Source organism: Chamaea fasciata, unplaced genomic scaffold (genome assembly GCF_029207755.1).
Source record: "Chamaea fasciata isolate MVZ Bird 193981 ecotype frontalis unplaced genomic scaffold, bChaFas1.0.hap1 SCAF_18, whole genome shotgun sequence".
Classification (NCBI taxonomy): Eukaryota; Metazoa; Chordata; class Aves; order Passeriformes; family Sylviidae; genus Chamaea; species Chamaea fasciata.
The window spans coordinates 2,587,911-2,615,094 of NW_027094103.1; the positions used below are offsets into that span (position 1 = coordinate 2,587,911).

At 49.5% G+C, this 27,184-nt stretch overlaps 1 protein-coding gene across 3 annotated transcripts; it reads right to left on the reverse strand.

The window, feature by feature from the left end:
- Positions 1-26,807, reverse strand: ADORA2A (adenosine A2a receptor). Of its 3 annotated transcripts, none has more exons than XM_066199575.1 (4): positions 26,701-26,807; positions 18,764-18,888; positions 11,588-12,472; positions 1-4,024 (listed from the first exon to the last, which is right to left on the reverse strand). In XM_066199575.1, exons 3-4 carry the CDS (start codon positions 11,935-11,937, stop codon positions 3,064-3,066), a joined length of 1,311 nt encoding a protein of 436 aa, XP_066055672.1. In that variant the 5' UTR covers positions 11,938-12,472; positions 18,764-18,888; positions 26,701-26,807; the 3' UTR covers positions 1-3,063. The 3 variants fall into 3 exon arrangements, with proteins under 3 accessions (XP_066055672.1, XP_066055673.1, XP_066055674.1); XM_066199576.1 differs by lacking the exon at positions 26,701-26,807 and adding an exon at positions 26,140-26,226; XM_066199577.1 differs by lacking the exon at positions 18,764-18,888.
- Between the last annotated feature and the right edge of the window lie 377 nt (positions 26,808-27,184).

The window sequence follows — 27,184 nt, forward strand, 5'->3', positions numbered from 1 at the left end:
TTCTTTTTTTTTTTTTTTTTTTTTTTTTTTTTTTTTTTTTTTTTTTTAAGGATAACAAACCAAGAAGCAGGAAGCCCTGAAATTATGATCCCTAAGAAACAAGAAATATGAAGTCCAAAATTATGTTCAAAAAGCTCCTGCTCTCCCCAACAGCTGCTCCAGAAACATCCTCTGAGGGTCCATCTCAGCCACACATTTGCCAGAAGGCCTGGCATGTGGCGCAGCTGCCATCCCTCCCTTCCTGTGGCTGCAGACAGCTCCACAAACCACCCTGTCCATACCCTGCCCTTCCTCCTGCACACAGCCCACCCCCTTCACACACTCTTTTCACTTCAGGTCTGGATCACCAGTACTGAAAGGGACTGGATACACTTGGGGGCAGCTCAAGCAGCAAGACAAGAGCTAAATTCGAGACATCTGGAAAGTCAGTAAGCTCACGTGGTGATCTTGTTGGGCAGGAAAGTTTTCCAGAGCAATCTGGAAAGCAGAACAATCCTAAGTGTGTCCATCAACACAGATCAACTTGATTCTTGGGGCAACCAAGCAAGAAACTGCCATAAGTAAGTGTGGAGATGCTCAGGAAACAATAGAAAGCAACCAATCCACACTAACTGCTGAAAGTCTGATCCAGTGCAGTGCAAACCATCCCTTTACCATGGCAGCTAAGGCTCAACAGGCAACACTTCTGCACTCGTGTGTGTCAGCACATGAGCAATGCTGGCATTTTCCCACACTTCCCTCCCTGCTCTGGGTCTTCGTGGACCTAATTGTTACTGACATGAGTGCCGGATGTAATCTTGTGTTATTCTTAGAAACATTTCAGCTCCCAGCTGAGGCCTGAAGAGAGCAGCCCCCCATTTTCCTGAGTTCCTCTGCCATTGTTACAGGAGGTCAGAGAAGCCATCACACCAATAACCTACAGAAATATTCCATCAAGAAGGATCAAGAGTAACGAGACCCCGAGTCACCCTACAGAGGAACGACCTGTGACGTCAGTCACAGGGAAATGGCTTCGTGTTCCTTAATGGTGCTGGAGTGATAATCCTCTCCTCTGACGTCAGACTGTGGGGAAGAGCCCTGCCAAGAAAGCAGCAGCTCAATTAAACCACGAAGTCTATTGTTTTACAAACTGGCCAGTCTTTCTGCTAAGGGCTGTGGTGGACAGCCACATCTTTTTATCCATCTCACAGTAAGCTTTGTGCTAGCCTGCAGCAGCTACATGCTCAAACACATTCAGCATCACAAACTTCTCCCCACGTGCATGTAGGGAAACTGGCAAAAAGAAAATTCCCCTCAAAATAAAACTAATTTTTCATTTTAATAGTTCACAATATATAAAATAAACATGGAATAAGAACATGCAAACCTATCCTGCTCTTCCTCAAGTATGAAAATCCAGTTTCCCTTGGCTTCTGAAATGTTAGTGGACAGACAAGAGGAGGAACCAGATTGGGAGAGGATATTTGTGATGTTTTCAGCTAGGGAATAAGCTTCAGATCCCCGAAAGACTGAAAGAATGAAAGTACCAGACTTTTCATTTCCCAGTAGGACCACTACTGCCTGTCTCTCCAGAAGGCTGGTAGTACTGGACATGGATTATTTGTCTGAGAAACAAAACCCAGACAATCCTCAGGTAGAATTCAAGCTGATGTGGTTTTCTGCTATCCTTGAGCTTCTAGACTTGTTGTGACACAGAAAAATTACCAAACTGCAGTGAAACAAACTGTGCAACAAACCACAGCAGTGTGTACACTTGCTGCAGCACAAATTTGCCTGGTCTCTTCTACAGAAAGTAGAAACTGCAGTTTCTAAGTTGAGTTCCAATACTACTGACACCTTTCAGCTTCTCAGAGCAGGAGCATCCTCTAACCAGACAGGCCCAGCTCTGTTGGCCTCTGCACCACCAGGGACACATCAGCCTTCACAGGAAAAAACTGAAATCACAGGAGAAAAGATTTTTAAATAAAGGTCATTGGAATTTCAAAATTAGGTCAAGGTATGTGTGTGGGTTGCTCTCTATCCCAAGAAAGAAGAAAGAAGTCCCTCAGCCTGTTGGGTGAGGATGAAGATGACTGAAATATGGAATATTGCCTCCCCTCACACACGTCTGGGGCCATGGAAAGAATTTGCATTCTAGGAGCTCGGGAGGAGAAGCACAGAGACAGGGAGAAAGCAGAAAGTGCCACCAGCCTGCCAAGAGCTCACACACCCACAGCCCTTCACAGCCCTGCCCTGAGGACAGCCCACAGCACCACGTCCTGCTGACAGCCCTTTTGCCAGGGGAAATCCTCGGCAGGGCTCAGCTTTGGTGATTTGTTGGACAAAGTGGAGCGCTAAGAGGTGATATTTGCCATCATGTGCATCTGGAACACTGAGCACTCAGGGCACGGATGTGAGTTCTTGCCCATCTTTTATAACTTCACGTAAAGTAACCTGGTCATCACGTGGCAAAAAAACATTTGAGCAACCTGTTGCAGTATAAGCTTTAAAAACACAAACTGAAAGACAAAATGCCATGGTTGAAAGTATCCAGAGTTCCCATCAGGTAAATCCCTTCCTTCTCCGAGCAGCTCCTGGCATCCTTCCCGATGACAGATTTTGCTATCTCCCCTTCTGCTTGTTGCAGGGCCACAGTACTGAGAGGCCCTTCCCAGTTGCTCTTTGTTATTCAGGGAATACTTCCACAGCCACGCTTCTATTTCCATTGGTAAAGACACGAAACCAACACTCAGCCACAGGCACAGTACAGCAGTGTCCCGAAACCCCTGCATCAGCAGTCTCCCAGTGCTGAACTTGGAATGCCATCCTCGGCCTTGGCACTGCTCTTGGTGACAGGTCATTGATGGGTAACGTGTCCCTCCTTCCTTTGTCCACTTCAGTGGTCTCTTGGCTTTTCTCCAGTCTGGTATTTAGGATCATCCAATAGTCCTGGATATGGACCCCTTTCTCCACAGCGATCTGAATACACTGCTCTCCCCCCGCCCCCCAACCTCCCTTTCTGCCATGGCAGAGGTCACCAATGGAAAAAAAAATAATTCTACCAGGAAAACTTCGAAAGTCTCATCAGGAAACATCAGCTGCAGCAAAGGCTGCTCTTTCCAGATCTGAGTAAGACACCTGGGCATCAAATAGCTCTTCACTGTGACGCTCCCTGTTCAGGCATGCATCTGAGAGAATCCCATTTTTGCAGGAGTGTGGGAGATGCCCGTTTGTCTCCAAGTCCAGAGCATTTCCATTCTGGTGCCATTCCAAGCCAGCTTTGCATTTGTTTAAGTCCTGCTTTTCGGGATCCCTGTGGATCTCCCCGTTGGTGTACACCTCTAGTGCATACTCACTGATCCGTATGCTGGCGTTCTCTGCGTCCCCGCCGTGGGTGGAAGTCCTGGAGCTGGCTGCTCCCGCCTTGAAGGGCTCCTTGCGGCCCAGGATGTGCTGGCTGATGATTTTCCGGAAGGTGTATCGGAACTCCCTGATGCGGTAGGCATAAATTAGGGGGTTTACAACTGAGTTAGCGTGGGACAGGATAATAGCCAGGTACATCAGCCAGAGGGGAGCGTGGGCGCAGTTTGGGCAAAAGAGGGTAAAGCAGTTAATAATGTGTAGTGGAAGCCAGCAGACTGCAAACAGCCCCACGATGATGGCTAAAGACTTGGCTGCGTGCACTTCCTTCTGCAGCGTGGAGCGGGAGCGTTCCCCGTGTACCATCTTGTTCTCCATCTGCTTCAGCTGCCGCCGGGCTGCCATGAAGATTTTCAAGTAGATGCCAAACATGAGAAGGAGGGGCAGGAGCACACAGGCAAAGAAGTTGTAGTAGACCATGTACTCCATGGTGACCACGGCCTCGAAGAGACACGCCACCATGCTGTTGCTGCAGTTGATGGGAGAGGACCAGTTGGAACCCGGGTCGTCGATCTGGGCACGCTTGTGCCACCCCAGCATTGGGGTCAGGCCGATGATGAAGGACAGCACCCAGCAGATGGCAATGATGCCTTTGGCTCGGGAGCCGGTCACCAAGCCATTGTACCTGGAAAGCAGAGAAGATGGGAGTTATATTGGTGGCATTCAACAAGCTGTTGGCACCCACACAACCTCACAATGGCCCCGTGTCGCCGGTAGGGACACGAAAGAACCACACTCACTCAGGTTCAGAGGTGAGCAGAGAAAGAAAGAGTTTATTATCATTTGTGATTTAAATGGGATTTGGAGTTTGGTCAAGGATTGGTAGATGAGAGGAACACCTTTCTGACCCTAGTGGTCAGTTCACCAGTCCATCAGAGACTGGTATGAAAACAATCTACTTGTTTATGTTACATTCATGAGAGACTCCGCTAGAAATATGTAAACAGTCATCAGAAGGCTAAAGAATCAGGGCGACAGCCCCACGTTCCAGAAAACAGTGAGAAAAGCACCTGCTTCATCCGAGAGGCCTTTGCACTGATGTGCAGAACCAATGCAGCACACCAAGGACATGGTGACACTGCCACCTACTTCCCTCCCCTTTCCTTTAGCAGTGAATAGTTGACAGAAAAGCAGGGGAATCAGTTCAGTTTTCATCTGTGCTCCTTCACCCCACCAGTCCACTTGGGCATGCACATAGATCTTGCAGCCTGGATAACCAACAGCACTGCTCCGACCCTCGTGATGAAGACCACTGTGGGTCTCTTGCCAAAGGCTAAGGCAGTGTCTCCTTCCTGGCAAAGGAGCGGCCTTTTAGCATGGAATTGTTAGGTCTGTCTTGCGGTAGATCTGTAAACCAAACAGTCCAAAAGAACCTGGAGGCACAGTGCCACCAGCCCTGCGTCCACATTGTGGTGTGCTCCAGGGAAATCCTGCCGGCTCAGTTGCAGCAGCCAGGCTGGCATTGCCTGCCTGGCACCTCACTCTCTCCTCAATGGCACTTTCAGGAAGACCAGCACCACCAACCTTCCTGAAATAACCGAGGCAAGTCAGCAGTTTTCCTCACCAGCCCAGCTAAGTCGACCCCATGTCTTTCTCAGAAAGGAGGAATTGAGCTGAGGACAATTCTCTGACTACAGGTGTGCCGTGGGCTGCACTGCACACACCAAAGGGACCTCAGTGGTGGAGGAGGTATTGATGCCTGCCTGAAGCCAGTGCTCTTAACAGTAAACTCTCCAAGATCTGTTGAAAGAAACAATAAGCGACATGGTAAGAATCCGACAGTGCAGTGGAGACTTGGTTTGTTTGGAATTTCAGCCAGTTTCCAAGGCCTCACAGGTTACTGCGAGTCCTGAGCTGACTCCACCAGTCCTTCCCTCTGAAAATGTAAATTAGGGCAGCAGTTTAACATTTCAATGCAATTTCCTTCCCTGGGTAATGCTCAGCATGGAAAGTAGATGGCCGGATTCCCACATTGTGCAGCGTGGGTCCCACACTGCGTTTGACCCCGTGTGTCTGTGATCGGACGGTAGCGCTGGGCTCCCAGTGTTTACCCTGTGCTCCTTCTCCCTCTGTCCCCAGGATTCTCTCCAAAAACAAACATGACAAGAAATAATACAACAAACCACAGAAATCTTTCCATCTCCCAGTGAAATAATTACTCCCACAGGTTCATGCTCCTATCCCAACACAAGTTCAAGACAGGCAAGAAGAGTGGCTGCTTTTGCACAGTAAAGAATGGAGATCCTGCACATGCTTTAAATCCCTGACAACGGGCCTTGGAAAAAACAAGATCCATCAGGCTTGAATTTCCCTTTCTCAGTCGCATTTCAAAACCAGAAAAGAGTGAGTGGTTACGGGAGCCAACCGCACAATTCCCAGCACGCAAAACACACCTAAATTGCCCTTCCAGAAATGAGGAAGGAATTCAGCCGATTCTGAGGGAGGAAAAGGTTTTTTCCAGCACTTAGTGGATCCTGCCCAGTGCTTAAAGGATGCAAAGGGCACGGCATGAATGGTAGCAGAGAGCTGCTCCATTCAGACCTCATCAACACATCAAAACAGCATCTGTGCTTTGAAATGTACACTCGGGGAGCAAGAGAGTGGCTGGAGGCCCTTGAGGCTTGGAAAAACAACAAAACAAACCAAACCAAACAAAACAAACAAACCCAAACAAACCAGACCAAAACAGAAAAAAAAAAAATCACCAACAACCGAAAAACACAACCATCAAAACCCTGCAGCTCCGGAATTAGCTACATCTCGTCAGAGGAATTTTGAAATTGTGCAGCTGTTATCCCACGACTAGAGATGTCCCTTCCCTTCCACTAAAAATATATTCACTACTGCTCCAGACAAACAAAACACCCCCCCCCCACACACACACACTTCCCCCTCCCTCTTATCCTCCGGGGATTCCCATGCAAGGAGCTTGACAAGGCTTCAGAAACCCGAGCAGCTTCCCGCTGCAGTGCATTGTGCCGGAGTGCATGTCCATAGCACCTTGTCAGGATCTCCCCGGGTCAGGACGGAAAGCTCACAGCATCTCCTGACATAGCCGGTGGCCTTGTGTTGGCCAGGTACCCACTGAGAAGTGTTAATTTGTTTAGGAGAGCTTTATTTCTAGGATCTACATGAGGCACCTCTGAGTGACTTGGCTGAGGGAGTGCTACAGTCCAGTTGGGCTTTCCTGGACTCTTTTCTCTCAGCCACTTGGAGATGTCACTGAAGGCAATGCCTTCAGTGTACATCTTTGTGTACTTTGTCTCAGTATCTTTCCAGGCTCACAGCAGCCAGGCCAAAGCCACTCTCCATATCCTCAGTGCTGCAGAGCTATGCAGGGTAAGTTCAGGGCTTCCCAGACACATCCCCTCTCCTGGGAGCAGCTGGCACCGTGCAGGAGACACAAGCTGCTGAAAGGAGCTGGTCACACCTGCAGCCCATGCTCTGCACAGCTGGCAGGTGACTTTGCAGCATGTCTGATGTGTCCAGACAGCACTGGATTGTCTGTGCACCAGCAGTTCTGCTTCCTGGAAATAACACACTTGCTACACAAACAACCACTTCTGCTTGTGAAATTCCAGACTCAAAGGATATGAGAGCAGAGCACAGGGATGCTCATGGTGGCACTGGGTGTGGGGACAGAGTCACCTGCCTCCTCTAAAAACCTAAACCAACTTTTGCAAACACATGAAAATGTGAAACTTTTCCCCAAAATAGTTCCACCTGCCCTGCTGCTCTCCCAACCAGCCAGCTGGCAGAGTGACTGCAGGAGAACAGCTGCCCTTGGTGAATGTACAGCTCCTCTGGGCTGCCCAGAGTAACTCGGCTGTGGATGGGCCTCTTCTGGGTCCTTGGGCTAAGTGCTGTGCCATGAAGACAAAGACTCCAGCGCAGAGTCTCTGAGACTGGTGGAAGACAGAGCTGGTAGTCTGCCCAGAGTGTCTTCAGGGAGAAGTAAAAATCTTTCAATACATTGCATGATCTGTAGCTGGCCTAACTCACCGTCACAGTGTCCAGCCATCCTGCTGCTTGTCTTGCAAACCCTCCTTTGGTGGACAGCCCTGCACATCCTCTGGCAGGTGCGGAGCAGTTTTCAGGCACCTTTACTGCACCACCCAGAATGCCTGTGCTCAGCTGCGGGCTTTGATCTGAATTCCAGCGCTGCTCAAAGGTGTTTAACAAATCGCTACAAAACGCTGCTCACCAAACACATCCACTCATCAGCCCACACCTCGGGCAGCTGCAGCCACCAGGGCCAGGACCAAGCAGGATGTTCAATCCCCATCACATCTGTGTGGAAATGAGAAATCCTGGCAATCCCAGATCATCCAGGAAATCTGTGTCAGGGCAAGAAATCCAACTGAGACCTTCACATGTACCAACTAAGCAACCTTTCCCAAACCCCTCAGTCCAGAACCTTCCTCCTCCATTGCCAGGTACCAGCTGACCCTGGTGTTTGTCCATGCTGTGGAGACCGGGGAGGTGAGTCCCACAGGTGGACACAGGTGCCCAGCATTATCTCTTCTCTAAGGAGCAGGAGCAGGAATGATGGGCAAACAGTTCTGCTCATGAAGTGATCAGCTTCCTGAATAAAACCATGGTAACAGCAACCTCTGTGCAGGCCATGAAGGCACTGCTTTCAAAGCTGTGCCCATGTTAAAAGAAGGAGGGGAATTACTCTGTTCTCACATAACCTGCCCTAAAGCTATTTAACATGAGCATATGTAGGAAATGCCTGCCATAAAGCCAAAAGGTTTATGGTGAGCAGGGGAAGAAATGAGTCCACATATGGCTCAAAGTGACAATAAAACATTAAAACCCTGGTTCATTGGTTTAGATGCTCACATGAGCGTTTCAGAAGGAAACCCTAGGAAATTAAAGCAACTACTGAAACAGGCTGTTCTCAGCACAAAGAGAGATCCATCCTGCACATCCTATACTTCATTCAGGGTTGGTGTTCATCTCCCCTATTCCTCCTAGACTTTGAGAAGTTCTTCATGTCCTCTGGCAGAAAAACATCCCAGCGCCACCTCAGAACTGCACTTTAAATCACCACCACATGGGATAAATCAGTCCCAAAGCTCCAAACACCAGGGAACTGCACCTTAATAATGTTTCCCCGGAGAAGCACCGCAGCAGTAAAAACAGCTTCCAGCAGAGGGAAAGGCCTGCAGCTGGCACTGTGTGACCTGGGGGTTTCGTGCCTCAATCCAGCACAGAGAGCAAGCAGCAGCCTCAGTAACCTCAGCAAACTTTTCTGTTTGGCTGCAGGAAGGAGAATTTCCCCTCTCTTTGCAGTGTGTTGGAGCTACCTGTCCTTCCCCTGGGAATGTCTTTACACCAAAGCCTGCACAGGAGCACGTGGCTGGGCACGGTGCCCACGGAGCTCTGCTGGCACCACAGAGCCTGGAAAGCAGCAATTGTTCTTGGCCCAGGGCTCCGTCCTGGGGCTCAGAGTCACAGCCAGTTTTGTTCAGAGCACCTGGGGGTTTGATATTAGCCGGTGCAGGTTTTCAGGGACCTGCCTCGTTTTGTCCTAGACCGAACAATGGCTCGGGCTCCTTTCCTTGGGAGTGCCTTACTGCAACTTGCAGAGTGTTACCCTTGTAGAAAAGCTGACAGAATTCAGCAGAGTGCTTGAGAACTTGTGGAAAAGTAACCAAATTCTACAAAATGTTTCAATTGTTTGAAAGGCAGAACACATAAGATACTCACAAATTAGTTTTTATCCATTTTAAAATTTCACCTGTAAATGTCTTTTCTCATTGCAGTTTTTTGGAGGAGGATCTCTTCTCCACAGAAAAATAATTTGAAAAGTACCTAATAATGTACTGAGGGGTCCAGAACCAAGCAGTATCAGAAAACCCACTCTTCTGCCTTCTTAGTACTGACAGTTTATTTTTATTTCATTTATGCGAATACACATCCACATATGCAGTTCCCTTCATTAGGACAAATCAGACATGAAATATTTAAAGGGAATTAGAAGAATAAAACACAGGTTTGGCCCTTTTTGGTTTCACTGGAGTGAAGGAAGTCTGGTTTATTAATGATTCAGCAAATGGATATTAGGAATACCTGGTGGTGCCTTTCATGTCATCTGAGAAGGAGAAGGGCCCTTCCCAGATGTTAAAGAATGGGGTGAAAGCAACTCAGTGTTAGTGGCAGAACTTGCCTTCAAATTGTTGGACCCATTTTTGAGACAAACAGGTATTAGTGAAAGAAAAAAACGTGAGGATGTGGGCAGTCTAAATTATATCACATTTCCCTCTTCGGATAATCAGCTTTCATTTTCTCAGCATGTCTGAGGCTATAAATCTAAAGCTTATTCCTCCATAAATTCTAAAGGGGAAACACAATTGACAAGTTCATCACTCCTGCTGAAAAAGGACAAACGAGCAGAGGACAGGGAGGAGGAGGAGCCCATGGATTTACCTGTGGGTTTCTGCATCCAGTCAGTCCCTCTGTCCCTGGGGAGGAAGAGGGTGTGCTCTGTTTTTTCCAAAACAAGATAGTGAAACCGGTGCCGTGCCCAGCACTGATGTAGTCTGCTTTTTTTGAAAAGACTCTCTACCTTGGCTGTTCCAGGAAATTACATTTTCAAGACAATATAGTTACAGTGATAGCCCAAAACGTGGGCAGAAATCCAGATTTTTAAAATCCCTTTCCTGGCAAGTCATCCTCTAGCAATAAGAGTGCTTAAACTGTCAGCAGACATCCTCAGAGTTAGCTTGTGAGAGATGAAATCAAGACATCAGCCCTTCTCAAAATCATTTCAGAGGCAGCTCCCAGGGGCTGCTCTACATGTTTCCTTGTACCATTTATCATTATTTTGGTTTTTAAACTGAAATCATCTACAGCAGAACTGTAGAAACGTGGAGACAGTCCAGTTTATGGGTAACCATTATTGGCAAAGTTTTCTCTGCAATGGAATGGAACCGTTATTCCTTATGTCTGCATCAAAATTAGAGGCTGTAACAGGTGTGACCAATAGGGTTTGGAAACTGCCCACTAAAGGCAATGTTACAGCAGCACAAACTTGCTGAGGTGAGGCTTCAGGAAAGACTTGGCTGCACTGGTCCACATGGAAAGGCAATTTCCGCTCTCCAGGGCTCCCAGTCTGGTTTTGAACAGGAGGTTTGTGTTAATTGACATAAGTGCTGCATGACCAAAGTATTCAGAAGAGACAGGACTAAATTGTACAGATCAGCACAAGTGATTTAAGCTCAAGAAGAGTGAGGATATCCAAAGACTCAAACTCAAGAGCTCAAAAAACCAGAAATTTGTTCCATTTTTTTCAGCCACTTTGGTTGTTCAGGAGACGAAGGCGGTCTCTCCACTCCTGAGAGCGTGCTGCATCCTCCTAAGGATGAGACAGGAAGGAAGGAGACTCCTACAGTTCTCCTGCAGCAGCCTCTCCAGGGGCTTCCTCTCCATCTCTGGAGCTCAGTGAGTGACTCGGAGCATTGTCACAGCAACGCTGCCTCGCGCCCACGGGCACACACAGCCCACCACAGCAACCTGCTCCTGCAAAACTGACCTGAGCAGCAGCCTCTGTGTGTGTGGGGCAAAACTTCCCCTGCCCCGTGTCAGCCTCCCTGGCTGCACACCACACAGCAGCCAGGCTCAGTCGTTAAAATGTCCTTTTCTGTCTTTAAACTGCAGAGACCACAAAACCCCCGTCTGCAGCCTCCACCTTCAACCTGTGCTGTGCTTCCAGGGGCAGTGCCTGAGCCACTCCGAATCTCCCTAAGGCCCATTTCTTGGTAGCCTGCTGCTGCTTCTCCCTTCACATTTAATGGACCCCTGAGAGAAAAGCCCACCTCCCTTCCCCAGCCCTGCTGCTACACCTTCCACAGGGAGGGGGGCAAGCTGACCTTGCCCTTTTCTGCCCTCCACCCTCCTTCTGGTGCCACTGGCTGCAGCTCAGGGCACAGTTTGCCCAAGTATGGAGTGGCAGCTCCCAGGCAGCACCTCTGTGATGCCATGGACACCCACCACCGGAGAACAGGAAAAGGAAGCAGCCAGAAAATCCACCAGCCAAGGCAGACTTTAGGACCTAGAAAAGTTGCTTTCAAAATACAGGAGAAAAAGCACTGATCTTCATTGAACTTTTCCTTCCTTGATTCATCTCCGGACATTTTTGGGGTTGTGGAGCCCTCAGCAGCCCAGCCCAGCCCGTGCTCACCTGAGGGGTATTCGGATGGCAATGATCCTGTCGATGGCGATGGCAAGGAGGCTGAAGATGGAGCTCTGAGTCAACACCAGGACAAAGCAGGCAATGAAGAGGCAGCCATAGAAGAAGGCACAGAAGCCAGTGCTGATGGTGATGGCAAAGGGGATCGCCAGCACACCCACGGCAATGTCAGCAGCAGCCAGGGACACCACGAAATAGTTGGTGACGTTCTGCAAGTTGCTGTTCAGGTAGACGGCCCAGCAGACCAGGATGTTCCCCAGGATGGCCAGCACGGCGATGATCAGCTCCAGGATGATGTAGGCTATGTCTGAGAGGAAGTCGTCCTTCCCATGTACTAGCATGGTGAGAACAACCAGCCCCAAAGCTCAGCGTTCATATCTGCAGAGCACTGAACAGCCAAGACGCCCAAAAGCTGCCTGGGGGCCGTGGGGTGCTCGGCTGCCAGCCCAGGAAGGCTGCTCACACACACGTTTTTCTCCCCACAGTTGTTCAAGGACTTTACAGTAGCTGGTGTCAAGAAAAAAAAGCCCAGGGTTTGCCAGCTCCAGCAAAGTGGATTCAACCAGGTGCAGAATAATTCAAACTCCAGCAGACAAACGGACAGGAGAGTCTCTCTTGGAGACACACAGTGCTCCCCAGGCCTCAGAGTGCAGCAGGCAGTGCAGCACAGCAGCTGTACTGTACAGCAGTGTCACATCAGCTCCGGTGCTTTGTTTCCTGTTGACAATCTCCCTTCTAGTCATGGCTTCCTGTCATCTCCATACCTACTAGCAACATCCTCTGGTCCTCTTTTTCACCTTTTCCCGCCAGGACTTGGGAAATATTCTCTTCAGCTGAAGCAAACATGAAACTTCTTCACTTGCAGTTTCCTCCTTTCTAAAAAGAAAAGAAAACACCAACCACATCCACTAAGTAATCAGCTCTATGGAGGAGATGGAGAAAGCAAAATCTCATTAAAGCGGCACATTAAATTGATAACGGATATTAAACAGACCTAGAAGAATACATTGTTGGCAAAATTCTCACATTTTGTCTATCCTGAAAGCTGCAGGGCCAAGCCCAAGCCCGGGAAGGCAGCGTTTCACAGCGGTGATGAGAAACAAGGGACGTTTTGTTTTCGAGGCTACCAAGTGAGCTGGCACTTCAGCAGCTGCTCCATAGCCCGCCCTGAAACACGAGAGCCCCACTAATTGTGTCCTGGCAAGTGCTGAGGCTGCACAGAGGAAAGGTGGAGGAGCCTTTCACACACACCTGTCTCCCTGTGGTCACAAACACCGGCTCTGAGCCATCACGTGCTGCCCACCCTCACGTGCTTTGCCACCAAACTGCTGCAGCAATTCCCGGCTCTGCAAGGCCATGAGCCCTCGTTCACAGGGGAGCCGCGCTGCTGGCGCGTGTGGTCACCCCTCTGGGGCCACACCTGGCTGGCCTCCGTGTCTGCAGGCGCTGGAACAAGATCCATGGCAGGGAGAAGTGCTCAAGGGGTCCCACACAGGGACATCTTCGAGGACATCCCTGCTGACCGTGCACACGCTTTGCAAGGGTCTCTGCAGGTTCCCCTCCTGCAGCTCCATCATTTTTGTTCAGGTAGATCTGTATCCTACGAGCAAACCATTTGTTCACGACACCTGCACTGTCCATAGTGTTTGTTGCATCCAGGACAGCATCATCCTTCACCTACAACCAGCCAGCAACACGTCCACGCAAACACCCCTCTCCCAGAAACACACACAGAGGCACGATGCCAATGTCACAGCTCAGGGCTGTGTTTGAGTTCCTGCAGTGTCCTGCACGCAGCCCTGGGACTAAAGCTGGTGCTGCTTGTGAGGAAACAGTCCTGCAGCTGCATTTTATACAGATCCACATCACCTGCACGCCCTTGCAGCTCACCTGGTACCTCTGCTTCAGATGTGGGTGCGTTTCACCACGGTTTCAGCTAAAAAACACAATTCCCTGAGCTTTGTGCCACAGTCAAGAGATAATTGCTTGCTGTCCTCACCTGTCACTTCCAGAGTGGGTTGCAAACCTTATTTAGCAAGCTTTAGCAATAATATTTTCTCATTAATTTAAGAAACAGCTTGATACATCAGAGGGCCAGGAGAGAGAGGAACACGGCACTAACTGATAAATCACCAAGCTCAGTTTTGGATGCAACATGAACCTCCAAACCCCAAGATTTCTGAGCCCCGTCCACAGGTGATCTGGTGTGGTCTCACCCATCAGGGTTTGATGCCTTCACAGTTCTCTCTGTTTTTCAAGTCAGAAACCTAATTTCTCAGGGTAAAATAAAAGGGTAAAGACAGTGATAATAAAAGAAAATATTATTAACTTGTGATTCACATCTGATCTCAGGAATATAATCTAATTTTAGACCTTTCATTGATTTAGAGCTCTATTGCTAATGCTGCATTTGAAAGGAAAGTGAATGATTCGTGGTGGTTTGGACATGGTTCAAAACCTTTGCTTTTCTCTACCTTCAGCTATCTTGTTTCTGTGTTTGGTTTTAGCAGAAGAAATCAACAGAAGAGATCAGTGTGTGATCTAGCCATTAAGAGGAAGATAAAGATCATCCATTTAATCTTTTTAAAGAAGAAAAACCCCAAGAAGTCTCTATAGCCTATGCTCCTGCAGCAAAGCCTCCAGTTTTTCAGTGACTTCCTAAAGATGGCTTTTACTTTCTTGGATTTCAGGGATGTCAGTGATATGCCTCTGCAAGCATCTGCTTGTCCATTACAAATCCCAACAGGTTTGTTTCAAAGCAGTGATACTGAAACCTCAACCTCCAGCCCAGCTTCCAGGGAAGAGGATTAGAATTAATATAAGATAGGAATACAGAAGATCTGGAGGCAGAGAGAACAGAAGGGGCAGGATGAGAAATAAACAATGCTTAGTGTACGTGTGTGAGCAAGAAGGGAGGGAAAAAAGACAGGAAAAAGCTGGTAGGAGGAAAAAACAACCTAACAAAGGAAGCAGTGGGCAAAACAGGCTCCTAAGAGGAAGGGGGGTGCAGGACATGGCTGTGCCTGAGACTCTGAGGTGGGTGTGAGCCCCTGAGCCCTCAGCAGGACAGGCTGGGAGCACACACCTCCCACAGGCTCCCACCTCACTGTGCAGGACAAGAGCACGTTCAAACTCCAGAGCCAGGCCAAGTTTAGAAAAATTAGCAAATTACTCTGGCATATTTGGGCCAAAACTACTGCTAAAGCCACTCTAATTCCCCCAGCAGCCCCTCTGAGATGGAGTCAGAAGAACTGAAGGAAGCCCTGGGCACCTTAACCTTGATGCTCAGAGGATTTATCTGAAGTCCTGCTGTGCTGCTCTGGCCCATCATGTTCACAGCTCATATACCTCAGTGAAGAGCATCAAAGCAAAATTACTGGATATTCTTCCCCATTTGAGAGCTCCCTTCAGTAGGGTCATGAATCCATACCGACCCTAGAGATGCATTTTGTTTAACCTGACTCTTTCAATGGCTCGTCTCAAACTCCAGCAGGACGTGGAGGAAAGTTACAAACTTCACTGTGGAGGTTCTGCACAAATCAGTGGCTCAGCACAAAGCCGAAATTTCCTGCACCTCTGCCTGAACCTGAAAAAGCACAGTGCTGGAATGCGAAGTTTAATGACTACATCACACGCTGTTTTCTGACACAACAGAGCTTTTAGCCTTCTACTTTGACTGTTTCATGGCCCGATGTTAAATCTGAATATTTATCTCTGAATTTGTTTGTCCCTCGCTTCCCATCTCTCTACACAAACAGCGGCCTGATTCTTCATCCCAAGCCCCAGCCATTTATTCTGAAGCAATGGGAATGTTATGTCCAGAAAAGGACAGCATGTCCTTCCACCCTCTGCTCTCAGATGGCCGGAAAACACTCGGAGTTCTGCAGAGCCAGCACATCTCAGGGGAGAAATGGCTGGAGCTGAGCAGGTGTCCCAGCCACGACAAAACAACATTTTGTCTCTGCCTCAGCGCCGCTGAGTAGCCACTGACAAGCAATTAGAAAAAGCAATTACTGGCCACACAGCCCCAGCCTCACCTGCTGCTGCCAGAATGTGCCACAGGCAGGGAGGGTTCACGTTCACCCTGAGCTCACCCACCTCTCCTCATTCCTCTCTCACAGGGTCAGCTGCTGTGGTGCTCACCTGACACAACAAATCTCCATTTCAGGAGCATTTGCGACTTGCTTTAGAACAAGATCAGGCTCGGTCTTTCTGCTTATACAGCTAGAAATTCACTGCACAGGGACAAAATGAAATGAAGACCACCCAGAGAAGATGACATCGATCCAGAGGCAAAATGAAATTTATTGTAGAATTGTCTACTTCATGCAAGACCCAAAGGCTCAGCAATCAGGTCTAATAAGAAAAAATTAATTAACAATCTGCTTTACTCACTGGGGAAGTGTATATTTAACATCTCAGGCCCTTGAGGGATCAGCATGGCAAGCTTCTTGAAACTTAAGAAAAATAGCCTGTATCACCCAACAGGCTGGACAGCCACAATTAGTATTTCTTCATAAGCCCTTGTTTTATTTTGTTAATTCCTTCTTGATACCCCGGGCTGTGTTCCGGCCTTTCCCCCATTATTAAATAAACCTTTTTTGTCATTCACAAACCTGTAAACCTGGTGCTCTGTTCGTTTGTAGTGACTTGGAACACTCTGTTCTCTCTCATATTTCAGTCCCAATGAGAAACTCCTGCTTGAAAATTCAATAAAGCATCTGCACAGCACGTTCCCATGAAGCCACTCACCAGCAGAGCCTAAGCAAGCTTTGGTTTGGCATCTCCAGTTGACTTTGGACCAAGGCGCTGCCCCTTCTCCCTCCTGAGTGCCAAAAGCATCGAGCTGAGCCCTTGGCCACCGCTTGCTTCAGATCACCCACCTCAGACAGGCTCATGTCCTGCTCTTGTCCCCTCCAGGCTGAGTCCAGCCCGCTCTGGGAGGGTTTGGCCGCCTCCGTCAGCTGGTCCAGAGCAGACTCACCCTCCGTGCCTGCCAGGCTCACAGGGCCTGTGACACTTCAGTTTGACAGCTCCTCTCACGTATGAGCAAAACCTCCAGACGATCAGCAGCCCTCAGGGCACCCAGGACAGTCTGTGGGCACGTAGGTGACAGACTGCAGCTCCCCGGGCCCCAGAGGGGCTGGGCTCTGTGTCTGCTCTGGGATGGGGCAGCAGAGGCAGCAGGCAGCTTAGGGGGGCCAGGGAGGGTGTTCGTCAAGGCTCATTCCACAGATCACAATCTTGCATTTCCCTTTGACAACATGACCCTTCGCAGGTACCGGCCGCATGCAGATTACCTAATTCCCTTAGGGAAAATCCTTGAATTCACACATGGCCCTAAGCAGAAAAATTGGTGCTGCTAAATCGTTTGTTTCCTACTTTCCAAAGCCTGGAGGGGGAGATGCCTGTCAGTTTTTATCCTCTCTTTGAAATCCCTTCAGCTCAAAGAGAATCTCCCTATCTTTTAAATCAAAGACTCCAAGAAATCTTGTCTCTCCCCCGCCACTTCAGAGGATCGAGTCACAATAAACCAGCCAATGTGCTCAAGGGCAGAACGCAAATTTGCAAAACAACCGGGGCTGTAAAACATAATGAAAACAGGTGTCCTTTGGGGAGAACGATAGGGAGTGCAGCAGGAGCACTTCTCTGTGTTGCTCAAGGGCTTCCCTTCTGTAGCTGGGTATTTTCTGAATACTTCACGTCGAGCAGCTTCCCCGGGTCCCTGACTGCTCACACACAGCTGTGGGGAGCATCCTCAGCCTCGCCTCCCTTGCAAGGATGAGGAGCTGTGGCTGGGTGGGGCAGGAAAGAGGAGGAAGGAGGCATCACCCACCTAACCAAGACGTACATTTTCTGATTCCTCTCTTTGCTTTATTATTGGCTGCTGCCTAAATGATCTTTTAGGTCATCTGCTTACAGTAATAGGAGGAAATTAAATATTAATAATAGACTATTTCCCTCTAGACTGCTCTTTGTTAACAAAGGATGCGAGTGAAACAAAGCAGGCAAAATTATCAGCACACCATGGTCTTGGTTTTCAGGTAGCTGGAGCACTCGCACTTTCCCTGAGCCCTCCCTGGAGGCCCTGGCAATGTGTGGACACCCTTGCAAGTGCAGAACAAGGGCAGGAGTGGAAATTTTTGTTCTATCAAGGAGCTCCACGTGCCAGTCTGACCCCTCCAGGCACCGTTTCAAATTTTATCCAAAATATCATCTGAGCCACTGATGCTCTGAGTGCAAAAATGCAAGGCCAAGGATTTTTGGAAGAACAGACTTTGTCTCCTCTTGGGAAGTGAAGTGTGCTGTAATATAAACCTACAGTGGGGTAATGAGCTTTCTGGATAGGCTTTGCAAGTTCTCCTGAAATAATAAGTAAAATGAGAGCTTCAGCTTTGCTAAATTTGGTGTAATCCCCTCTTACAGGAAAGCAACAGCCCTCTGAGACTTAAACCCTTCCCTTCATGTACTTGTGAAAGGCAGAAGAAATGGCTCTTCAGAGACCTGTACTGTGCCTGAACTTTGTCTCTCAGTTTAAAAAACGGGAAAGAGGGGCAACAATCCTGTTTCACATTTCCATCCCTGCTGCAGTCCAGGCCAAGAAGGGAGGCTGTACTCCAGCAACAAGCATGGTGGACCTGGGTGTAAATCTCGACTGATTGACCAGAGATAGCCGGACTGCTGCCTCAGTGGCAGCAACCGAAACCGGGACAAAACCACACCCTGCCAGCCGGTCCTGTGCCTCCCTTCTCCTCCTGTTTATGCCCATTAGAAAAAAGAAATTAAAACCAAAAACTGCCCCAAAAGTGAAATCCCACTGGAGAACAAGCAAAGGTTGTAACACAGATGGGCTTTCTGTCAGGAATGGCTAATCCCAAACCAATATTGCAGCTTTGCCTCCTACCCTCCAAGTGCTAGAAGTGGATTCATTTTTATTGTGGTAGCGGAAGATTAGAACAGAACACATTTGACCATATTTTTTTTTTCCTAAGTGGATGTTATAAATGTTTAAAAGCAAGAAAAAAAAAAAACAAACCTCACAGTAATTATTCCAATTCTAATGGTCACAAAAAGCCAAGGAGGGCAAAACTAAGTAGGGATGAATGACCAGCAGTTAAATAAGCCAGATCAAACAAACAGAAGGGAGAACAGCTCCCCGGTGCTCACCAAAGTCTCGCTGGGCAGCAGCAGGCATCATGATATGTTGCCAAAAGACACCAAAACATGTTGGATTTTTGAGGAAATTATTTGTACTCAGGACGGCTGATGTTCATTTATCTATGGTGGCATTTCTAAAAAATACAAAAAAAAAAAAAAAAAAAGAGCATTTGGATAAGCTTTCATAAGGCAGACAAGTAAAAAAGCATAATTAAAACCATGTACCATGACCAGAAACAAGTTACTACTGCCAATATCATCCACAATGTCTCTGAGGAGCCAGTTTTCCTTTCCTGTGTGAGGGAACAACTCAAACTCTGCCTCCTCACAGCCTCACTAAAGCCAGCTGTGTTCACACATGAGGAGCATTTCCTTCAAGGACAAAATAAAAGAAATGAGGAAACAGGATATAAAGAAGAGGTGACCCACTGAGGAATACAGGCAAGGGAAGAATTTTCTCTGAAGATATTTATCATATTGCTAATGCGTCCATTCTGGTTGATTTTAAAATAACAGAGTAGATTTCTCTCCAGATGTGAGTTTGCCTCTCATTTCTGTATGAAGTTTCCAGACAGGCTGTCGAGAATTGGGTACATCTGTTCGTTTTCTTGCATTTTTATCCACTTATTCCCAAAGCCCGTTTGCCTTCTCTAAGTACAGGATTTCTCTCCACCACGGCCCGTGATCCCTGCTCCCTGGAGCGCTGTCCTGCGGGCTGCCTGTTTGCATGAACTCTGATGGTGAAACAAAAACTCACCCCAGTGCAGGGAGAGCTGTTGCAGCAGGTCAACATCCCTCTACAGCAGAAAGAATGTAACTCTTACCATCTCTCTCCATGAAAAAAGGATTCCCCAGCTGTCCTTCCCTATCCTGACGAAAGCTTTGTACGCCACTGTTCATCCCAAAAGCAGGCAGAACCCACAATTACAAATTTTCTTTCCCCTGAGTTTGTTTCCAGCAACTTTCCCTCCTCCTTTTTGTCAGGTGCTCAGTGTCAGCCTCACCGTCCCGTCAGTGCTTCTGTCGCAGCCTCAAAGCTATTTCTGACATGTTTAGGACTCTGCCACCCTCTGCGGATAAGGAGCTGATGCTCTGATGATGCCCCGAGGCCACTTGCCCTCACTTGGTCATTCCCTCTCCTCTTTGCCGTGACTTGCGCCACGCTGCTGTCACCCTTGTGAGGTGACACTATCACCTGGAGCTACTCAAAGGGACTGTTTGCATCCCCGAGTCCTTGCTTATAAGGCCGTTTATTACGAACTTTCCACTGTCCCCGCTGCTGCTGGCGGAGTGTTCAGCCGTGCTCCGAGGGCTCTGAAGCCCTTGTGTCATTTCCTCAGCCCCCGAGCTGCGGTCAGGGCGCATCCGCTGCTCCGCCGGCCCCGCACCGCTCCCGCTTCCTGCTCCGCCGGCACCGGAGCCGCTGCTGGGCCGGGGGAGAGCACTGAGCTGCTGGGGAAATGACACTCCTCACCGCTGAGTCCAGTCCTTCTGCATCCAGCCACCACACCGGAGAACCTGCAGCCGTTCATAAATCACTTCGGAAAACATCTCGCTGCCTTTGCTGGCCGTTCACGGGCTGATGTTCTTGTCCAGAGGGAGCAGAAAGGAGAGAGCAGCTGTCAGGACCCCGCTAGAGCACATCCCTCCACCAGCCTTGGGAAAGGGCCCTTCTGTCCTCTGAAAACTTGAGACATGTTACAGTCTCTGCACAACAAGATATCACACAAAAGGTCCATCTGTAAAGAAACCTGCGATCATTTCTCAAATTCCTGACAACCAAGATCCTCACACCTTGCCAAACAAGGATAATCCGAAAAAGACCCCCAAGGCAAATTCCTTAGGGACTGACTTTTGACTCCCAACACAGAAGCTGTTAGTCAAGCAGAGATGGATCCCGGGGAGGTGCTCAGAACAGATATCCCCGAGCCTTTAGGATGGTTTCTCCCCCATGGACTGTGTCCATCTCTTGCCTGCTGTAATCATACAGCTGGGCTGAATGGTGGCTACAAGGAGGAAAAGGAAGATTTCCCTTTAGGAATGGGGTGGGAAAGTTAACAAGGATGAATCATAATGGTCAAGCAACGTTTGGATCAACATTTCGTAAGACACAGGATGGCATAAAAGGAAGTATTAATGTTTGTTAGGTGTTTGACAAAGTCAGGTACCTCAGTTTTGAAAGGTCCACTAAAGAGGAGCTGCCTTTTGGGATTATCAGAAACAGTCCCAGATTATTCCTGACTAGTCAGCCATCAGCACAGATCATTTTTTTGCCAAAATCCGGGCTGCAGAGCGTTTTACAAACTTTTTAAACATCAGTGTGCTTCCCCGCACATGCTCCAGGAGCTGTAATGGTGCTGGTGCCAGCCCAGGTCAGCCTGATGTGATTTTCCACCGTCCCATTGAACCTGGGCACTGATCTGTGCATTGGACGTATGTGGAAACTGTAATTATTCAAATCAATTTCAATCACGTGCCTCTCTTCTGAAGATTTTAGTAAAAAGCCACATACCTCTTAGCTGTCTTTTATCCAGGGGAATGTTTCCTATGGAAAATCCCAGTCTGTGCCCAAGTCTGTGGCTCTCATACTGAAACCAAAGTTGTTATTATCACAGAATATGACACTGAACCACCTACTTCCCTTAAATCCTTAAGCTCAACAGCTGATTCATACCAGGATCTGGCAATCCTGTTCTATTGGGGAAAACTCAATGACCAAAATGATAGGGCTGTTTGTAGAGGAGTTTCCCGGTACAAGAAGGGGGATTTGCATTAGAGAACAGGCAGAAAGAGCAGAAACATTTCTGCTGCCCTAGGTAGAAAAAATAAGAGGGAGAGGGGAGGGGAGGGGAGGGGAAGGGGAGACAAGAAGCAAGAGGAGAACACAACAGTGCAAACCCAAACCAAAACGTCCCCAACAAAGCAAAGCCAGGAGAAAAACAGAGGAGACTCTGAGGTCTGAATACTAAATGAGGAAACTTCCAACCGGGAAAACTGCAAACCTCACCATTCCCGAAGGGATGCGTTACAGGCTTGCACCTCGCTCTGCTCAGCAGCGTTCCTGCCCTGCCCGGGGGATGCTCAGACAGGATCAGCCTCGGGCCGGGCTCCGAGAGGCTCCAGCAGCCAAACCCCCCCGGCGAGCTGCGAACAGCTCCCAACACCGGGCACGGGGAGACAGGGAACGCCGTGCCGCAGATAAAACAGCCCCAAGCTGCAAGGACTGGAATGCCGGAGTGCCTTCCCCCCTGGAACTGGGAGCAATCACAAATGCTAATCAACACACAGACAGGAGCCCAGCATGTCACCCGTCACGTCTCCAAAGCTCCAGGAAAACCCCCCTTTCCTCTCCTTGTATCACAGGGGGACAGGAAGATTCCCTCATCCCCTGCAATGCCTTTCCCTCCCCCGGTCCCTGGATCAAATCATCCCTGCAAGAAGTTTCCCTCCCTGCTCACTTCTCCGTTGTCTCGGATGCATTGTTTGCAAATGTTCCCTAAAAATGCTTTGTAAAGTATTCTTTATTCCTGTTTCAAGTCTTTCCACATCCCTGTGTAACACCTGGACTTTATCTTGTTACCTGTCAGATAGTGATAAACCTACTGCATGCAGCCCCTGACTTACCATCTAAGATAAATACAATTTGTCTTGTGGCTGCCATTTCTTTTCAAACCCTGCCTTCTACAGCTGCATTTGTAGCGGTAATAAAATGACTTTATTCGGGCTTGAAATGTGTAACTTTTAAAGAAATAATAAATTTTAAAATCCCATCAGCAAGAGCCCCAGGACTCAGGTTGAGGAATGAAAGAGATCACACCTTTAGCCACTCACATATACCAAATATCAACTTTTGGTGAAGTTCTTTGAAATACTCTTTGCTGGTTGTCTGTGGGTTGCCCACTGTTGTCAGGATGGAGAACAAGTTAGATCAAAGGAGCTTTAAGCTGGACATCAGGGTATTTCCTGCACACCAGGAAAGTGAGGAGTCTCCACTGCAGGTCTTAGGAGCAGGACAGAGAAAGATGCCAGGAATGGCAAATCCACAGCTGATCCTGCCTTTGGGCAGAGGTCTGGATTAGATGACCTCCAAGTGCCTCTTAAGGATATTTTCCATAATTGAGAATTGTATGTGCCATCTGTCCATTCCGATCTACAGAGATTTACTGCAGAGAAAAAAAAAAGCGCAATACAACCAATAATTATTCCTGATACAGATGCAACCTTTGTGAAGGGAGAGGCATCTTCTGACTACAAAAGGAATTGAAGCCTTCAGAGGTTAAATCACCTTCTGTGCATCTGCCCAGACCCTCCTGCCCTCCCAAGACAGAATGCTGCCAGTTCTTCACCCCTAACAGTCCAACCCTCAATGTTCAACCACAAAAGCATCTCATTAAGTGGCAGCTGCCTCAGCATTTTTGAAATGAGAAGAGAGGCAAGGAACTGGTGCTATTTTGTTCAAGTAGCTTCATCAAGGCTGCTCAGGTGCACTGTGCAAAACCTGAAGATGGTCCATGAAGAAACCAAACCTTCTGGTCCTAAATACCAAATAGCTGATAAAAGGGAATAATCCTCCTCGTGAGGATCTTCTCTGATTCCTTCACACACAGCTCAAGATCTCTTCCCTGGTTTTTACTTTAGAGTCCAACAAAAAAAAAAACAAAAAAAAAAAAAAAAAACAAAAACAAAAAAAAAAGTTTAATAGCCCATCTCCATTTTCAGATGGAAATCACACAATAAAGAACAACCTTGGGAGTTAATCGCAATCCAGATCAAATGAGAAAATGAACAAGCAGAGCCAGAATCTGTTTTGAGCTGAAGACAAGGACAAACTTTGCAGGACACCAAGGGAGATGTTGGCACCGGCCTTTGGATGGAGAACACCTCACTCCCAGCTGTGCAGAGCTCAGAGACTTTCCCCACACTGTGCCTTGTCCCCAGCTCGTGTGGGCAGAAATGTCAAACCCCAGTGAAGACCTGAAGCGTAATGAAAATGGTGGGAAATCTGTGAAAGCTTAAACATCCTGTACGGACAAGAAATCACACGGCCATCAGTCAGCCAGGCAGAAAGGAAGTGGTAAAGGCAGAGGCTTTCCCTCGACACAAGATGGGAAAGCAGCCAGGCTCAAGACCAAGGGGGACCAGACCCTTATGAGAGACAGGACAGAAAGGAAGAGTAAAGATTCCCCCCAAACCTTCTGCAGGGCTGAGCTGTTCCCAGTGGCTCTTAGGAGAACTTAACCACACGGCTCTACGTGAAATCCATCATTGAGGATTAAACAACAAAGATGAAGAGCTTTCGAAAGTTGATTATATTCAAATGCAATAGCAGTAGCAGCCCTTATGGAAACATCCTATTAAAATACCAGCAAAAACAGAAATGCAAACACAACATAGGAGACCTGGCAGAGGCTTTCCAGCTCAGACCTTTAGTGTCTTTTGCAGCCATTAATAGAAGGACAGAGGCTAAAAACATCATTATTGGGCCAACATCCCTTGACCTGGTACAGGGTGATGCTGATTCTATTTTTTATGCACAAAAATACGTGTGGAGAGACACAGATTATATGCACATGAAAATTACAAACGTACCACATGGCCACCATTAAAAAGGAGACCTGCTTGCCTTTCGCTTTTTTTTTCACACCCTGCAATAGGTCATTTTTATTTTATGTACACACATACATGTTTGCAGTTTGTACCCACATGTTTTCTCTACAAATTCAGAGGTTCACAGCTTTCCTGGTAAATTCAGAATTTAATCTATTTGCCACATTAGGCAAGATTTTGTTTCCATGGGTTTTTGTGGTACGTGATTACATTTACATTGACTTTTTAATTGAGATTCAAAATAAGGTATTTCCTCCACAGACCTAACTCAATTGGAATATTTCTCACATCCTTGCTGGTCACTTTATCTAATCTTTTTCAACCTCACTTGGGCAACATGCTCCAGGCATGGCTCTAACTTCAGGGGCTGACCACGCTTTCTCTCTCTGTTAGTTTTCCTCATGCAGAAGAATGAATTTATCAGTTACTCCAGTTCTTGAGTTACATGTGCCTGAGACTTACAAGCCTGATAAGAAACCTGAAAACAAATACATCCAAAGACCGAGTTATCTAATAGTTGGCCATCTGCTTAGGAAAATCATTTTAAGTAGTTACAGCAATTCTATTAACTATTTACCAAGTGACTCATGTTGTTCTCTTTAAGTTAACCCTTCCTGTCTTTTCGTGGGCTCAGTGCCCCAGGCAGTTTTGAAGAAGGTGCTCAAGCACCTTTCCTCCTTTCAGGCTATGGCAAAGCCTGCAGTCCCCCTGCACTCGAGACCCCCCAAACTCACACAGTCCAGGGCACAAAAGAGCAATAAAGCGACCCTGACTCTTAGACCACACAAACAACCACGCAGAAAATCTCCCAGGAGCATCCCCGGCTTGGGCACCACGCGCCGGCACTGACACAGCGGGATGGGAACGCACCTGCAGCCTCAGGCACCCCGTGAAGGCAGGTGAGCCCCGGGCGGGGCAAAAACCTGCATCCACCCCCTGCCCACAGCCCCGGAGACACCTCGCAGCCTGCCGGCTGTCCTTCAGCTGCCCTCTCCCCCGGCGCAGGGCCACAGGCCCCTCGGGGGGCTCCGGGGCTGAGCGCTCCCGGCACAGGGAAAGGCACTCACTCTGCTGAGGAACTTGCAGCTGCTCGGCAGAGATAAGGCAGAGTTGGGGCTTTTGGGGGCAAGGAATGCGACAGGACCGCACAGGTTTGAAGCCATCTATTCAGTCCCTGCCTTTTACCCTTCCACACGGCTGGGAAGCGCATAGAGATCTCCTTTGAAAGCCCTAGAGAGAAGTTTGCAGGATGAAGGGCGCTCCTGTGGAATCACTATTTCGTGATTAAGCACAAATATCTGCTGAAGGGGCCAAGGAGGGCTGGGTGCAGGGAGGCAAAGTCCAGCACCTGATGTTTGAGGGAAGATCCGTGGAGCAAACATCTTGGAGCGCGGGGGTGTGTCGAGGGACTGACAGTTGGGAATCAGCACGGAGTGAAAAGCACCGGCTCCACCGGGGAAACGCCGTCCGAGCCGGGGCACGAGAAAGCGGCAGCAGGGCAAAATCGCGCCGTCTTGGGGCTAGGGGCTCGGCCGCACCGAGAGGGCGGCGGGCGGCCGCTTTTCAAATTCGCGGCACGGGCAGGAGAGGGAGCGGGGCTGCCGCGGACGCCGCGAGGGGAACCGAGCCGCGCTGCCGGGGCCGGGGACCGCCGCGCCCGGGATGCTCCAGCGGGACGAGCCCCGCCGCCCGCCCCGGCCGGGAGGTCCCGCTCCGCCCCGGGAGCTGCTCCCCGCGCCCCCGCCGCCCCTCCCCGCGGGCCCGCCGGCCTCACCCACCTGGGCTCGGGGCTCCGCTCCGCTCCGGCCGCGCCCGGAGCCGTGTGGCGGTGCCGGCGCTGCCCCGCTCCGCTCCCGCCTCCGCGCAGGACGCGGCTGCCGCGGCTCCCCCTGCAGGGCGGCGCGGGGCGGGCGCGGGGCGGCCACGGCCCCGGGAGCGGCACCGGGGACGGCACCGGGAACGGCACCGGGAGCGGCACCGGGAACGGCACCGGGGACGGCACCGGGGACGGCACCGGGGACGGCACCGGGAGCGGCACCGGGAACGGCACCGGGAACGGCACCGGGAACGGCCCCAGGAGCGGCACCGGGAGCGGCCCCGGGAGCGGCCCCGAGAGCGGCACCGGGGACGGCACCGGGAGCGGCACCAAGAGCGGGACGTGCGGCCACGGGAATGGCTCCCGCTCCGGGCCCCGCTCCCGGCCCCGCTCCCGGCGGGATGGGCGCCCCGCAGCCCCGCAGCTTTACCTGGCGGCCACCCGGCCCCGCGGCGCTCGGTGCCAACACGGGCAGCCCGGAGCAGCACCCCCGCAGCGGGGCTGCAGGAGGGAGGGCACTTACTTGAGAGTCCTCGCTCGTCGTGAGGGACCTGCCAGTGACAGCAGCGGGCTTTGACTGGGCTTGATCTGCATACAATGAAAGGAGGAAAGAAAGGAGAGGAGAGGAAAGGAGAGGAGAGGGGAAAGGGAAGGGAGAAGGAGAGGGGAGAGGGCAGAGGGGAGGGGAGGAGAGGAGGGCTTTCTCACTACATTATTTTAAGCATCTACTTCTTTCCAGGCTGGAAAACCCACCCAGCCAGTGGAAGGCTGCAGCTGTAGCACAGGGCTGGGTGGCACCGTGCGGTGCTGCGGGGGACACCGGGTCAGGCTGCACACAGAGAAACTTCACTCTCTTCCTAACTCCTACGGACGGAAAGGAGCCCCTGTGCTGTACTACCCGGGAAGGTTGAAGAGTTCTCTGCAGAGATATTGACTCTTTGACAGCCGTTTCCCATTCCCAGCGGGCAGGCTGTGGATGCCCCCAGCTCACAGCACAACTCCTGCCC